Below are 16,077 nucleotides of genomic sequence, written 5' to 3'. Positions count from 1 at the left end.
GGCCTCGAGCAAGCAGACTCAACCACCTCGGGCGGTTGAATGTCAGTTATGTGTGTGTGGTCTTGACCTTCCTGCTAACGAGCCAGTAGAAGCGCGATCCGAATAATTACTGAAACATTGATAGAGATACCAAACAAACGCTCCGCAGGCCCGTAGCACGAACGATCAATTTCGTTCCTAATTTTGGAAAATCACTTTCAAATCACTCTTGCCAACAATGACCCTGGTTGTCTGGTTGCCAGGGGTAACAGAGAGGACGAGCCTCATTTCACGGCGCGTCACTACTGGACAGTGCTGCGGAGGCTGCGGGCAGCTCAGCAGTAAGCAACACACCGTGACGCCATTGTTGTGACAGCTCGACTATCGCCAACCAGAGGACTGACCCCCGATAAGGTCCCTGATATCCTGCATGGCGTTGCTAACCAAACCTGGTGGTCGTGGCACTGTTGCTCTCCCTGCTGCTTACAGCATCCCGCTGCTCCGTTTTGTTGCACTCCCGTTCCCCAGTCCCAGACTCTTTCTTCTGCATTCTTTCTGCATTCGGTAAGGATATTTGTTGGCGTTTTTTAAGATAATTTCGTAGAATCATAGCGGGAGCTCTCATACTGGTAGCGTTTGTGACGTGTTTTTAGACTACTTATGGGCACCCGGGACAGTGCGTGCCGAGAAGCAGAATACACCCACCCAGGGACTACGCCTGTGGTCTCCGAAAGGTTCAGGAATAGTGAAACTTTTGGTTTACCTCAGGTTGATCGTCAGTGGTTTGCATTGTTTCAGTCTCATTTTCCGGTTTGTTTTCCACCTAAAGCAGCCTATTGGGTAGCAACGATTGCAAATCAACATTCCTGCAACACCCTTCTTCGTTGGGATGAGTTCAGCGAAGTTTAAGCGACAGGTAGTTTCTGTGCTGGTTCCTGCCGTTCGTACCGATACGTACACCGTAGTGTTCGGAGAAATCAATTTTTTGCACAACTCCCTTGCCTTTGCGACGCCATCGAGTGACACTTTTGGTCTGCCCGGCATGGTGCAATCACTGGGAGGCGATCGTGGTGTAATGGTTTACCTTCTTTTGTTATCTGTTTTGTTCAATGTTTTAACCATTGAGCTTAAGAGTGTAAATGAATGAATGATCCCATTCACTTTATAATTTTGTTTCTATTTAACTTCTAATTTATAAGAAACACATCGCTATGTTTTGAGGTTCTTCGAGCTCGAATATCGTTCTGTTGAATTCTGTAACATCACATACCATTAAAAACAAGCTAATTGGATCTTTTTATTGCATCTTGTTGCTTCGTCCCCTTTCTACAAAACTAAACTAGATGTCCTTAAAAATCAATTCTTAAACATAACACCAAAAGAGTTAAACAGGAGAACAAAAAATGCACCCAGTTGAACCCAGCCCTCTAGGTATGGGCGTATCGGAATTGTCTTTTCCAGTAGCTCCAATAAAAAAACTGCTATCCATTTATTACCGGCCTGCAGCTAAGCATCACTGTGCCAAACCGACGGTTCACATTCGGAGGTTTTATAGGACCAATCCACTTGCCTTTTAAGAAACAGCCAATTAAAAATTACAAGCCTGCTCTAGCCCAAAATACGGCATACCGAAAAAAAAGGATGGAAAAAGTACCAACCAGCACCAACGGAGGTAAAAAAAATGTTTCGTACAGCAGTGAGGGGAAAAAAATCACACACCGAATTCAATATTCAACCTCCCTTAGTGTGATCGCTCGGGAGCTAAACTAAACATTGAAGTCATTTTTCCGTTCACCGACATTCTATCACCTCTATTCTGGAGCTCGATTACCCAAAAACCTTTCAGAAACGGTTTCCTTTCCCCGATTGCTCAAAGTGTGGCTCGCAAAGGACGTGCAGCACTCGTCGCATTGGGAAATTTTATCGTTTTAGAGCCGAAACTACCGACTTTACCAAATTCCGGAGGCGGAGGCCGTAGGTTCCGAGCGCAGTTGAAATAAAAAATAGAAACAATGTTCGATTGCAAGAAGCTTTCCTTTCCTGCAGCAGAGCGATATTACAAATGCAGAAGTTATGATAGATTCGTGTTTTATTGGCCCTGTCGTACGCCAGCTCCAGTAAAACCCGAACCCGGCCCTCGACCGTGGGTCTCGAGGTTCACCCGTGGAAAGTCATTATAGTTTAGGATTGAGAGGAATACCAGATTACGGCCCCGGTTCGAGCGGGTGGACTCGGCCGAACGGTACACGGACGGGATCCTAGCAATCGATGGTATAATAAATGGGTTTTTACAATTGTTTACTGTCGAGCGGCACAATAAACCATCCGTTTGCCTCTCCAATAAACTTACCAGCGCGTACACCAGTGCTCCGTACAAGCATGGTTTGATCTCACTCGCTTGCAGCAAGAAGCACACGGGCCAAAACATTGAAAATGCAAATGTCCAGCAACCAGCTACACCAGCTCCAGCCACATCCACCGGAAGGTTCTTTTACAGCGCTTATCCGCCCGCACACCCCGTCCAACCGAACCGTGCGATAAAAGGCGAAGGAAGCAAACCAACCGCTCACGCGACACCACTTCCTTCGAAGGGGCAACAGAACGTCGCTGGCGCATGGCTTGGTAGCCTTTCCTTTCCGGTGGTGCCGGATACCGATCAAGACCACTCCCGTTATTCTACCGAATACTTGCCCGCTGGCAAACGAGCAAAGAAAAACCCCTCACACACACACATTTACAAAGTTGATTCTCAAACTCAATTGACTTGTGTGGCCTTTCGCGAACGATATCCCTTCAACCCCTTGGGGTGGTATAGAAGGCAGTGGCCACGCTCCCTTCAGCAGCAATTTCGGGCGCTTTATAAGCGATGCCTATCATCACTGACAAGCTCTTTGAAGTGAAGCGTATCCCCGCCTAAATGAGTTGCAAATTTCAGTAAATCAAAGCACCGTCCCTCCTACCCCGCGGGCCACCTGGCACCGTCCGCGCCGTTAAGTTCCGCGGCTCTTGGACTGTGCTTGCTGCGAAAATAAATGCTTGGGTAAATGCTATTACGCCCAACATGCAAATTGAATTGTCGAAACCCACCCAAAAGCGAACGGTGCCGCACTTTGGGGTGACAGATTATGTACATAGCTGCTCTTCGCAGCCACCTAGAATTCTGTCCGTGTGCCTGGGCAATGGTTCTTTTCCCGAGATTTTTTACCATATTTTGCTATCAAAAATCTCATGGAACTTTTTCAGGAAGTAAGACATCATCAGTAAACTCATCTTTGTCATAAACTCATTTCTACCATTCCCTTCCTTAAAAAAGGGGTGGAAAATCGGCCAACCGTCCCTCGTTTTCATTACTATGCAAAACGCACTGTTGCTGCGACTACCTCAAGCTTATGCTAACTGCCTCGTTTACTGTGTGCCATGAAGATAAGATCAGCGTGGGTTTCCATGAAGCCGTGTTCATAATCGCGAAATGATGGTGATAAAGCCGAAAATTGACTGGCGTATTATGGCATCACGCGGAGAGAAGGTATTTTCTCCGAAACAAATGGCTAAATTAATTATTCCTAACCCTCCGGGTTCTGGAATTAATTGGAGTACAATTTTATATATTATTACATTTTTACAAGCTGCTAGAAAAAGCGGGAAGTAGAAAAGGACATTCTTCACAGCGCAGACTGTTCAATAGCGACCGGGCAGGCAGGTGAAATCACTTCTCAACGCTGACGCTGGAAGGTGTTTTCTATAGCCGTAGTACAAAAGGTTCACGCGCTTGTTTCGGAGGGTTGATTAGCAGCTTGTAAAACAAATGGGTCAGGGTTCGGTGCTTGCCATGGAGGACACCGATTCCTTCCAAATCCCAATGCCCCAGCACACATCCATCCACTACTACCGCATGGTGTGAAAGCAATAAAACACTCACCACGCGCTTACGCCCGCCAATGCGCGGGGCTTTTCGCTCCCTTTGCTTTGTTCAAGCGGACAAGGGATATGCCGATCGGCAACACAGCTCTTTGTTGCTCCCGGGCTACACTTGATCGAGAGCATGCAGGGGATGTCATAAATTTCGCTTCTTTATTCGTGCCAAGCGCAATCGGGCGCGCGTTCTGAGAAGATGAGCCTGCACCTGAGCCGATCAAAAAGTCGGACAACCACCACCAACAGCTACAGCAAGGATTTCCTACGTTTGCCTACAGCAAGTTCCCCGTCTCATCAGCCCGACCATCCCGCAAACGCTTTGTATTTGGCTTGGCTAAACAACGTCGGCGGCGGTGGAGGCGTTGGCATGCTGCTTTTGTTAGCTTTTGTTGGACAGTTGCAGCATCTGTTCCAGTTGCACGGAGCGAGCACCAAACCGGAGCGAACTAATTTTTCTTCACCACTTCCCCAGTTTGTCCAATGGACCCGGGTGAGATGTTCACTCGCAAGGCAACCGCATCATTCGCCTTTGTTGTTTGACGAGTCGTAAAACTGGGACTGAAAATTATCCGCCCAACAACAAATTAATTTCCACCTTTTGTTCAAACCGCACCGGCTAAACAACGAACCAGGGCCGGTAGGGATGGCTTTCGTTTCGTTACCCTTACGGGGCATTCGTTCGTGTGATATAGTTTGTATTTTATTGGGCTTTGCTTTTTCTTTACTTGTTGTACGCCATTATGCAACATATGATGGCTTAATCCCGTATGTTGGTTCTGATTTTACCTCCTACCACTTTACCTACACCAGATGATGGCTTAATACCGTATGCTGGTTCTGACTTTACCTCCTACCAATAACTCTACTGAAACCGTGCTGTATAAAGAAAAAACACTCACAGAAACTCTTTCGAATTATTGTACCATCAATTCAAGAGCTTCACAAAGCCATCCACTTCATTTTTTGATTAATTTATTCTTTTTCCTATTTCTATTGCTCCGTACAAGATAACGCACAAAAGGCTTCCAGAAATCCTTACCGAAAATGCATTACATTATCTACTCTGGCTCATCGGTTTGGGTCGAGCGGTTGGATAAATTATTAGGCAATAACATCGCTGCAAATAGCAAAACCGTCTCCAGGCATGATTCCAATCATGGTTTATTACTCTACATCAGCTCAATTCAGCTCTACTGAGGGCTACACCCAAGCACGGGAAGGATACAAACCCAGGTGACCTCACAATCTTAACCCGGGGTTCCTTAGAGTCCAATATCGTACCAAAACCACCATAGGTCACCCTTGTTGTAGTTACCACCTGCCGTGTTTGTGCAGAACCACACAAGGAGAAAAATCAAAATAAAAGACACAAATAATCATTGTAGATAGAAGACAACGGGCACGACGGACCTCAAGCCGGTAGCCAGCCATGTGTGTGTGTGAGATCATTCTAAGAAGTGACGATTCTATCGCCTCGTCTTGGGTCTTCTTGCACAAAACATCGTTCTCGTCCAAATGGAAGTCTCTTATAAACCCATCAATCTTAATTACCCTTCATATCTCCATTCGAAACATGAACATGACGCACCCAGGACGCGCATGGACACGCACCGGGGTTTGCTGGCGTGCGCAGTGAAAGCAACAGTGTTGCCCAACTAAACAGGCTCTTTTGTGTGCTTCATTTTCTCAATGGGAAAGAAAGCACCGTGCAAACTCCACTCGTGTATGGCAGAAAAAAAGAACAATCGTAGAGGTTCGCAAACAACACCGGACAACATGCCGGCAGCATAGAAACTCCGAATGAAAATCGTTCCTTTTGTCTGTTTTGCGATGGTTAATAAATTTTAGAAAACACACCGATAATAAGCTGCGGGATGGGATGTTTGCTGACGCTATCTGTGGATTGTGTTTAATACCTTTGCAATAAAATCTTCCCCATTGATGACACAATAATGGTAGAAGAGATTTGCAGCTTCACGAAGTTTTCGAAATTTTTCAAATTAAACCGCTCCTTCAGAGACTTCAGACCTCATCAAACGAACATATTGCAGGATTCTGTTTCTGAGTACAAAGACCCTGACTACTTCAGCATACCCATTCAAAGTTGTAGCCGAATGAAGAAACGTTTAAGCCGATCAAATTCAGCCAAAGTCCTGTTTATGGCCTATAAATGTCCATGACTTTTACTGAGAGTTATGCTGTGAAGCAACATAAACTTTGTATAGCTTTTTAATACACCAATAATCGATTTAAATATAACAAATAGTTAAGTAATTAATAATATTGATTTAAATCTATCAAGTGTCATTAACAGACACCCTTACAGAGTAAGATCGACAGTACGTCTGTACCACGTGCCATTTCTATACAGTAACATGTCTACCTTTTCCAGGTATCTTTAAATTTCGATAATAACCATCTAGAACATCTGTTTTGCAGAAAGCACACTATCCTCTAGCAACAGGCCCACCAGGCCCACCTGCATGGACACGTGCATCTTGACATCATTTAGAAACAGCATCGCCCTTCCAGACTGACCATCTTAGCTTTATTCTAAACATCGTTCTCCCTCTATAGATCTAAGATCTGTTGTAATTGAAGATGATAATGAAAGGCGCATCTGTCCCACGTCCACGATCACTCCTTCTCGGGAACTCAAAGGAAAACTGCCCAGACTGCCAGGTTTATGGGTGGTGTAATTGTTGCACCGCGCTCAATGTTTACACGCTTGTGGTTCGATCACCCATTAGAATAGCTAAGGGCACATCATTACAAAATGTTTGCCCTCATTCAGGTCCTGGAATAAAAAGGATATTTCTCAGAATTAAGTCATCGTTGCAAATAAGGCTAGCAAAAAAAATACATATACCAAAACCACCAGCGAAGCCCACAGCCAAGCCTCCCGGGGCAGGTTGTATGCGAGACAAACAAACGCAGCACGAGCCCAAACACATCCTGCAGGATACGAACGCCCACAGCCTCCAGGGGTATTGGCAGAGCGCTCAATTCTGCTCTTAGGTGGCGCATAAATTAAACCATCTGTTCCGGAAGGTTCTGTCACCGCAAGGGGCCAGCATCTTGTCATCCCTGCATCATCGGGGAGCAACTGCGATTCTTGCCAGCATCCATGCAAGCAAACGGGCACGACAGTGTAAGGCATTCGAATGGAAAGATTGCTTAATCAGCATGGTGCATCCTGGCCTCCCGTATCATGGACGGTAGGGTCAGTAGGTACGTGTGTGTGTGTTCGCAGCTTGTCCTCAGAAAGGGAGTTAGGAAGAACCGAAGAAAAATGCGAAGAAAACTAACAGGGCGTCCAATATGCGGGTGTCAGATACAGCATCTTAGGACCCTTTAATGAATCTTCCGAGATTGGTATCAAATCAAGAAAAACTAACACCCGCAAAGAGGGTTTTGTAGTGGAAACGAGCCGGTCACGAGCCGGGACCAGCTGCCGCTCTAAGAAAAACTACCACTAGCATGTAACAAAAGCCCAAAGTTGCCCCAAAACAATGTTATAGCAGCAGTATCTTCCGGATTATTTTGGTTATTGTTTTTTTTATAATTATTCATTGAGCATTTGTACTAATTCTAATGCAATAAAAAGGTACTTACCATCTTACCACATGTACAAACGTTTCGCGGTCTTGATCTACAGCTGAATTATCCGGAACCGGTCGTCCGGATACATATTGTGGATACATATGTGGCGCCGCCATCCGCCAATACATTACATATGCAAGGTACGTACTAATTACGCCAATGTTCTTGAATTATAAAGAGGAATTAAACCGGTCCAGCTTGATTCGCTTTACGTCAGTAGGATCATAGTACGATAACTCCACTGTTCTTTTGATTTCTGATTAATATTCAAACGATTTAAACAGCTTTTGTTTCTTTTAAAACATTTGCTCCGTATGCTAACTTGGTACAAAACAAATTTATAAGGTCACAAACGCAAAGACTACTACGATTTCTTCTGAACAACCCTGTGATTGTAGCCGACCTTTAGATACGTTTCAATGCGGAACGAATTTAGATGCTATTCGAACCCCAGCTGATTTCCGTCAAAATTGTATGTAAACAAACTTACCAGGGCGTTGCAATCGTACAACAAAATAGTCGCTATACATTTCATTTGCATTTACAAAAGTATTTCAAACATATTCATATACAAACAGTGCCTCAAGACGATCGAAAATTCGTTCCATCTCTTGGCAAGATGTTACCAAACATCTTTTGTCGTGTTTGTGCCACTACTGACACTGCGCTCGATTTGTTGGACATTTTTGAGAAAGAAGATGCATCAGAGTGCGTTGCGGATATGCTGCTAGAAGTGGCAGAAGTCAAGGTAAGTCCTGTCTGTGAGCATTTCAGTACAAATACTTTATGATTCTCATTCCTTCATCAGGTGACGGTTGATGATGGGTTCCCCCAAAGCTGCTGCAAACAATGTCACACCGATCTCGTTCGAGCTGTGACCGTGAGACGGAAATGTATTGAATCAGAGAAATTGTTCCATGCTACGGTTGAATCTTGCTATAAGTGAGCATATTTTGGGTGCAAAATCTACAACGAATGAGTAATTCATATTCTTTCACGTTGCAGTGTAATTGACGAGCCGTACGATGATCAATCGGATAGCTTGTCCATCGCATCGCCAAAGCACGAGCATATTACTCTCGAAGAGAATTTCACGTACCGCTGCTGCGAATGCTCTATAGATTTCGGCGATTCCGAAGCCCTTAAAATACACTACGAATCAAAGCATGCCAAAGTAATTCACGGTTGGGAGAGCTTTGGACTCAGTGAAATCTCTCTGTTCGACACCACTGACGAAGAAGTAGAGGAAGATGCAGGCGCTTATCCACAGGCGCCCGAGCCGTTACAGACAAACAAGTTGCTGGAGCTGTACCGATGCTGCGGATGCATGCTGATATTCGATACTGACGCAGACCTTCAACAGCATTCGGAAACCGTACATGCCTCCAACGCTTTGCAAGTGGACGGTGACAACGCGTGGCAATGCAATGTATGCTATAAATTGTTTACATGTGCAGCTGCCCTAGAAAATCATCAAAATACTGTATATTTTCTGCGATACCAATGTTACACATGTGGGCTGCTTTTCGGAACGCAAGCTCATTTGTCGCGGCACGAATTTAAGCATATGCGTGGCAAGTTCACCTGCGAACCTTGTGAGAAGATTTTCTCCAACCCCCAATCGATGAGGAGACACATGCAACGGTTTCATGACAAACCGTGCACATTGCGAACGCAGGAAAAGCACATTTGCAGCGAGTGCGGCAAAGCTGTGCATTCCGCTGCGTATCTTGTATCCCACATGAGGCTACACTCGAAGGAGCTACCGTTTACCTGCACCTTATGTGGAGCCCGGTTCAAGCTGGTCCGCTACTTGAAATGGCACATGGCAATGCACAAGGGACTGTACAAGTGCAAGCAATGCGATTCGTCGTACAAGAGTCCATCCGAACTGCAGGAGCATATGAATCGTCATACCGGTACAAGGGCATTTTGCTGCTTTTTGTGTGGAAATGGATTTCACAACAAAAAGAATCTTAACAAACACTTGCGTATGGTCCATTCTCATTACGTAAGTAAAAAGAAAGAATAAACTCCAGTACATTCTGTAAAACAGAAATCTCGATTAGTCTCAGGAAAGAATTACAAACTCAACCGCCGTGTGACTGCATTTAAATCGGTCAGATTTTTGACACATTTCAAACTCATCTAAACCGCCACCCATGGAAATCTGTCAATCTCGATGTAAACAAACAATCCTTGCGAACGCACTGCTCTGCATTTGTCCGGAGCTCACACAAAATAAATCTAGTTTTAAGCAGTGTATAGTAATGGATCCATCCACATATCCAATTTCCTAATCATATTTCATCCTCATTATACCATCTTCACTCAACTATGCTCCAACAATTTCTCTGTCGTGTTTGTGCCACCTCCGATGCTGCGTGTGTTTTGATGGACATCTTTGAGAAACATGGTGCTGAACATAGTGTTGCCGATATCCTACTCGAGCTTGCGAGCGTGGTGGTAAGTATTGTTAAACAACAAATGTATATGAACTTTAATCGAATCTTTTCCTATTGCAGGTGACGGTCGATGATGGATTTCCCCAACAGTGCTGTATGCAATGCCATGCAGATCTCGTTCAAGCTGTATCAGTGAGACGTAAATGCATTGAGACGGAGCAGCTTTTTCGAATCAAGATTGAACCAAATGCTTGGTAAGTATGCATTTTGCTATAGCAGCACACTGACAAATGACCATTTATTAATGTTGATCTTCATTACAGTCACGCGGATGATGCATATGATGACACTCAGGCCGATAATGCTTCAATTGCCCCTTCTGATGATGGGGATGATTCTAGCGATAAAAATCCATTCTATCATTGCTGTGAGTGTGCGACGGACTTCTCCGATTCCGATACACTGCGGGAACATTACGAGTCAAAGCATGCCAATACGATCTATGGTTGGCAGAGCTTTGGTATCAGTGAAATCTCCCTATTCGATAGCACTGACGATGAACATGAGGCCAAAGGTGAAATCTTGTATCGTCCCTTGAACGTTCCACCACAAAACAATCCGCCATATAAATGCTGTGGGTGTAAAGCTGTGTTCGTAACCGTGGATCAGTTGCATCAACATTCGACAGTACATGCGCGTAATGCAGAAGAATTCGACGAAGATAAACCACATCAATGCGACGTATGTTATCGTGCATTTGCCAGCAAACTCAGGGTGAGGGAACACCAAATGGGTAGATGGTTTGTACGCTATCAGTGTGCAGTGTGTGGCGTGATGTTTGGTAGACTAAATCAATGCAATGCTCACGAAAAAAACCACACAGCCCGAAAAGTAAATTGTGTCGCTTGTGGGAAAGAATTTAACAATAGCAAGAGTTTATACAGACATGAGCAAATTGTCCACGTAGATCCAAACTCAAGGAAGAAGTATATTTGCAATGTATGTGGTGCGAAGGTACTTTCGTCATCCTACCTAAAGGTTCACATGCGGCTACATTCTAAAGAGAATCCGTATTCGTGCAACTTGTGTGGCGCACGCTTCAAGGTAGCGAGATACCTCAAATGGCACTTGAGAAAGCATAAAGAATTATACCCGTGCAAGCAATGCGGTCTATCATGCCAGAGCTATTCCCTTCTTCAGGATCATATGAAAACCCATTTCGTAGGCAGAAAGTATAGCTGCACTTTCTGTCCGAAGTTTTTCTGCCAGAAGCCAGGCCTAATAAATCACTTAAACAAAGTGCACAAAAGCGAATGAGCGAAAGTGAAAATAAATGCAATTGTGGAGTATGTATTTCTATCGTGGCATCTGGATAAAAACTGTACTGAATTCATTCACAATTTGATCCATACAATCGCATCGCATAGTAAGCAGCACTTAAGAATTCCAATAACGATTACATTCCGGTTTTTAAACGTTTCGATCTGTTTCGCTGTATGGCCGTAATTAGTTCTTATTTATTGTCATTACCATGCGCCCCTACATACCGCCAAATAGCGTCGCGCCGTGAAACGTGAAACCAAAATTGAACATATAGGATGAGAAGTTGGTGAAAAGCCATTCATTTTACGACAAATATTTTCACACCAAGTGTGGGTGCGTGGAAAATTTGGTATTTCATTGAATGCCATCGCACCATGAAGGATACATACATTTGGGTGTGAAATATTACAGCCATGGTGATTTTCGCGCTTCACGTCGTGAAATTATATCGGTATGTCTGGGCGCACATTTTAATCTCATCTAAACAACACAAGGACGATCTGTCAATCTCGATGTAAACAAACAAACCTTCATGGCAAACGCAGTGTGCATGCATTTTCAGGATCCGAAAAAAACGTTCTGAAATAGGATGAGTGTAGTTTAAGATTGATTGTAGATAAGTTTATTTAAACAGCTCTCATCCCATTTCACCATGTATCTAAACTATCTATGCCGCGTTTGTGCGTGCACCGAAACTACAAGTGTGTTGGTGAACATCTTTGAGAAACATGGAGCACAGGACAGCGTTGCCGATATTCTTTTCGAACTAGCGGATATTAAGGTAAAGGCGTTGTGTGCATAAATGCATGAATAGCAACATCTAATCATTTCCTATTTCAGGTGACGGTCGACGATGGATTTCCCCAACAGTGCTGTTTGCGATGCCATACAGAGGTCGTTCAGGCTGTATCATTGCGTCGTAAATGCTTGGAATCAGAGAAACTTTTTCGAATCAAGAATGAACCTGATTCTTGGTAAGCACAAAACTAAAGCACTACTGAAGAATTTACAAGCATACGTTAATTATTGTTGGTAGCCCTTTCAGTTTTACCGATGATCCATTCGATAATCAATCCGATAACTTGTCCATTGATTCTTCAAATCTCGTTTCGGAAAAGCATCCGATGTACCATTGCAGAGAGTGTTCCTTAGATTTCTTTGATTCAGATGCACTGCAGAAACACTACGAAGCAATGCATGCTAATGTGACCTATAGTTCAACAGGATCAATGCTGTCAGGTAGCCAATACGAAAACTTGTCCAATTCGAATAACCAAATCTACCAATGCCGTGAGTGTTCGTTGGAGTTACTGGATGCAGATGCACTGCAGGAACACTACGACTCAAAGCATGCTAATGTGATCTATGGATGGGAGACGATTGGCTTAAGTGAAATCTCTCCATTCGATAGCACTGACGATGAACCAGAGCCGAAAGACGACATCTTAAATTGTCCATCGGATGTGCAAAACAAAGCCAATCAAAACAATCCTACACTTGAATGTTGCGCCTGTAAAGCACGATTCAGAACTGAGACTGATCTGTTTTACCATGCTAAACAGGTACACGCCCCTAATGCCATCGAAATCAACGAACCAACCCCAAATCGGTGCAACGTATGTTATCAAACATTTACCACCGCATGTTTGTTAAAGGAGCATCAAAAGGCTAGAAGCATCTTAAACTATATGTGCGTAACTTGTGGCATGATGTTCACCAGACAACACAAATGTCTTGCGCATGAAAGTACGCATATAGACCATAAACTTAAGTGCGATGTTTGCGGGAAGCTATTCGCCAATATGAAGTACTATGAGATACACAAGAATAAGATGCACGGCGATCAGGCCGCACGAAAGCGATACATATGTAGTATATGTGGTGCAAAGGTGGTTTCGACTTCATACCTTAAAGTTCACATGAAGCTACACTCTGAAGATCATCCATATTCCTGTGACTTGTGTGGGGCCCGGTTCAAAATAGTGGCCTATCTGAACTGGCACATGACTAGACATAAAGGTATCTACACGTGCCAGCAGTGCGGCCTAACTTGCAAAGGGCCCTCTGAGCTGAACGAACATATGAACAGCCATGGTGAAGCCAGGAAGTACAGTTGCAGTATATGCCCATCAGCGTTTCGGTTGAAACAAGCCCTTGAGAAACATTTGAGAAATGTGCATAAACGAAAGCGAAAGTAGTTTTCTTTCTGTCTGTTGGGAAGAAGAATATAAAGGCAAATTTTACTAGCTACACACTGTATATGCAGCACACCTACTCCATACAGTACTAACAATTGGCAAGTAATTGAATAAACTACAATACAGTTAGCAAAAATCAATACTTGAGAGGCTTTTATGATTGGTGTTTGCTGAAATTGGCGTCCAATTCTGCAGAGTACAACGATAATTTCCCGAATTGATCATGTTTCGATCACATAAAATTCCGTGGGATCTCCAAATAAACGCCTTGTAAATCGAAATTCCGTTTCACAGCATGTCCGATTAAATCGCATCCGATGAAGCACAGACACAAACCTCTATTTAGATGCATTTCATTTTAATCTAAAGTTTGCTGCTTGGGATGTGTCACTGGCAATGTAAACAAACATACTCGCGGCGAACGTTTTACCACATTTGCGTGCAGTTCCCTACGAAATCAGACCGATTTCTTTACAAGCATCAATTCTCCCAACATGGATACCACTGCTCATCAGCTTAATTGAACATTTTTGTGTTAACAAAATCGTCCAGCATGCAACCAACCATCCAATGCCGTGTTTGTTCCACTTCCGATGTCGCGTGCATCTTGGTCAACATTTTCGATAAACACGGCCAACATGAAAGTGTTGCTGACATGCTTTTGGAACTAGCGGATGTTACGGTGAGTGCCAACGTTAAACGTTAAACTGAAATCCAAAATTAACGTTCGCATCTCCTCCCCAGGCCGCTGAAGATGATCAATTCCCTCACCATTGCTGCACACAATGCCAACAAGATCTCGTTCAAGCTGTAACAGTAAGACGGAAATGTATTGAATCAGAAAAATTACTACGGATATGCATTGAATCTGGCTACTCGTAAGTATACATTTTGTTCAAAACTAAGCAGAGTAACGAATGTGTAGGGAATTTAACATTTTCTTTGATTACAGCAATGAACAATACGACGATAAACAATTCGATAAATTGTCAGTTGCTTCCTCTGATCAAGAGAATGCAACGTTAGGGAAAAGTCCATTCTACCATTGCTGTGAGTGTGGCACGGATTTCTTCGATTCCGATACACTGCAGAATCATTACGAGTCAACGCATGCCCATGTCGTCCACGGTTGGGAGAGCTTTGGCATCAGTGAAATTTCCCTTTTCGATAGCACAGATGACGAAGTTGAGGATACTCCACCGAAGGATAATGTACCATATGAAGATAAAGGCATACCTCACCGCTGCTGTGGCTGCAAATATTTGTTCGATACTGAAACTGAACTGCAACTACATTGCGAGACAGTGCATCGGCCAAACGCAATGAAAGTCGACGAGGACAGACCAGCCCAGTGCAACATATGCTATCAAACGTTCACCACGGCGTGCGGTATGCGAGTCCATCAAAGGGCTATGCGCGTATTACGCTATCAGTGCGCTGTATGCGGCAAGCTGTTTGGAAATCGGGCAGCCTGTATTATTCACGAAACCAACCATGAAGATCATCAACTGTCCTGCGACCTTTGCGGAAAGAAATTCACAAATCAGAAGTATCTAAACATTCATAAGCAAAATGTGCACACAGATCCGGAGACCAGGAAGAAGTACGTGTGCAATGTGTGCGGTACGAGCGTTCACTCTGCTTCGTACCTGAAGGCGCACATGATGCTTCATTCTGAAGATGCACCCTACGCCTGCAGCTTATGTGAACATCGTTTCAAGCTGGTCTTGTATCTCAATCGGCACATGAAATGGCATAGAGGTGTGTACACGTGTAAGCAGTGTGGGTTGCGCGTCAAGAGCGCATCCAGCCTGACTAATCATATGGCTAGTCATACTGGAATTCAACAATATAGTTGCTCTATATGTTGCTCCAAGTATCGGTACAAAGAATCCCTCAAAAAACATTTGAGGCGGAAGCACGGCCGATCAACTACAAGAAAGGACCGAAGCGAGTAAAACACGATCAAATAAAAAGTAACTGTCGTTTGATGACAGGCAATGTAATTGTACCAAATAAGAAAGGGCTAAAGAAAGAAAGAGGTCCAGCCGTTCAACTGCCGTCTTTTCATGTTAAAACGAATCCGTTCCTTTCGGTGCTTTTTAGAGCATATCGCGTTTAGATTACTTTCGAACTGTCAAACATCCCACAAAGGGAAACATCAACAATAACGAACGTATCGGTGCATCGCGCATAGCAAGAACATTTGCAGCCACATTCAGGAATTGACTTAAAAATAAAATAATACTGTAAAATAGCTTTTCTCTGCAATATTATCCATCAACAAATCACACCATGTATCAGAACATTCTGTGTCGTGTTTGTGCAACGACGGAAACGGCGTGTGTTTTGGTGGACAATTTTGATAAACAGTGCAACCAGCCGTCGGTCGCTGATCTGCTATGCGAACTAGCAGGCCTTGAGGTATGTCACGGAAACCAGTTACCACCAAAAGCAAAGATACTACTACCATTTGCATCTTTTCCTTCAGGTGCGCGATGATGATGGGTTACCGCAACACTGCTGTATAGAATGCTACACCGAGCTAGTGAAGGCAGCATCAGTGAGACGAAAGTGTATCGAGTCAGACAAACTCATTAGAACTTACATTGAATCCAGCCTCGTGTAAGTGTTCGCTTTTTCTTTCTTATCGG

General features: G+C 43.9%; 5 protein-coding genes across 5 annotated transcripts in view; all 5 read left to right on the top strand.

Moving 5' to 3' along the window:
• Positions 1 to 16,077, top strand: part of LOC120955281 (inactive selenide, water dikinase-like protein) — a 125,159-nt gene that overhangs the window by 68,936 nt on the left and 40,146 nt on the right. The gene's annotated exons all lie outside the window — the stretch shown is intronic.
• On the top strand, positions 7,967 to 13,563 carry LOC120959937 (zinc finger protein 208-like). The gene is made up of 8 exons (XM_049610667.1): positions 7,967 to 8,245; positions 8,306 to 8,439; positions 8,503 to 9,523; positions 10,023 to 10,156; positions 10,226 to 10,643; positions 11,842 to 12,006; positions 12,066 to 12,199; positions 12,262 to 13,563. The coding sequence occupies exons 1-8, from the start codon at positions 8,117 to 8,119 to the stop codon at positions 13,421 to 13,423; spliced, it is 3,297 nt and encodes a 1,098-aa protein (XP_049466624.1). The 5' UTR covers positions 7,967 to 8,116; the 3' UTR covers positions 13,424 to 13,563.
• Positions 9,625 to 11,281, top strand: LOC120959940 (zinc finger protein 660-like). The gene is made up of 3 exons (XM_040383733.2): positions 9,625 to 9,963; positions 10,023 to 10,156; positions 10,226 to 11,281. Exons 1-3 carry the CDS (start codon positions 9,835 to 9,837, stop codon positions 11,217 to 11,219), a joined length of 1,257 nt encoding a protein of 418 aa, XP_040239667.2. The 5' UTR covers positions 9,625 to 9,834; the 3' UTR covers positions 11,220 to 11,281.
• LOC120959938 (zinc finger protein 879-like) lies at positions 13,794 to 15,429 on the top strand. The gene is made up of 3 exons (XM_040383732.2): positions 13,794 to 14,105; positions 14,168 to 14,301; positions 14,376 to 15,429. Exons 1-3 carry the CDS (start codon positions 13,977 to 13,979, stop codon positions 15,379 to 15,381), a joined length of 1,269 nt encoding a protein of 422 aa, XP_040239666.2. The 5' UTR covers positions 13,794 to 13,976; the 3' UTR covers positions 15,382 to 15,429.
• The window catches only part of LOC120959936 (zinc finger protein 160-like), a 2,957-nt gene continuing 2,402 nt past the window's right edge, over positions 15,523 to 16,077 (top strand). Inside the window, exons 1-2 of the mRNA XM_040383730.2 lie at positions 15,523 to 15,847; positions 15,915 to 16,048. Coding sequence (XP_040239664.2) covers positions 15,719 to 15,847; positions 15,915 to 16,048 — 263 coding nt within the window. The 5' untranslated portion in view covers positions 15,523 to 15,718. The remainder of the gene's footprint in view (positions 15,848 to 15,914; positions 16,049 to 16,077) is intronic.

The sequence above is a fragment of the Anopheles coluzzii genome, chromosome 3 (assembly GCF_943734685.1).
Source record: "Anopheles coluzzii chromosome 3, AcolN3, whole genome shotgun sequence".
Lineage (NCBI taxonomy): Eukaryota > Metazoa > Arthropoda > Insecta > Diptera > Culicidae > Anopheles > Anopheles coluzzii.
This window is presented reverse-complemented; position numbering and strand designations above follow the sequence as displayed.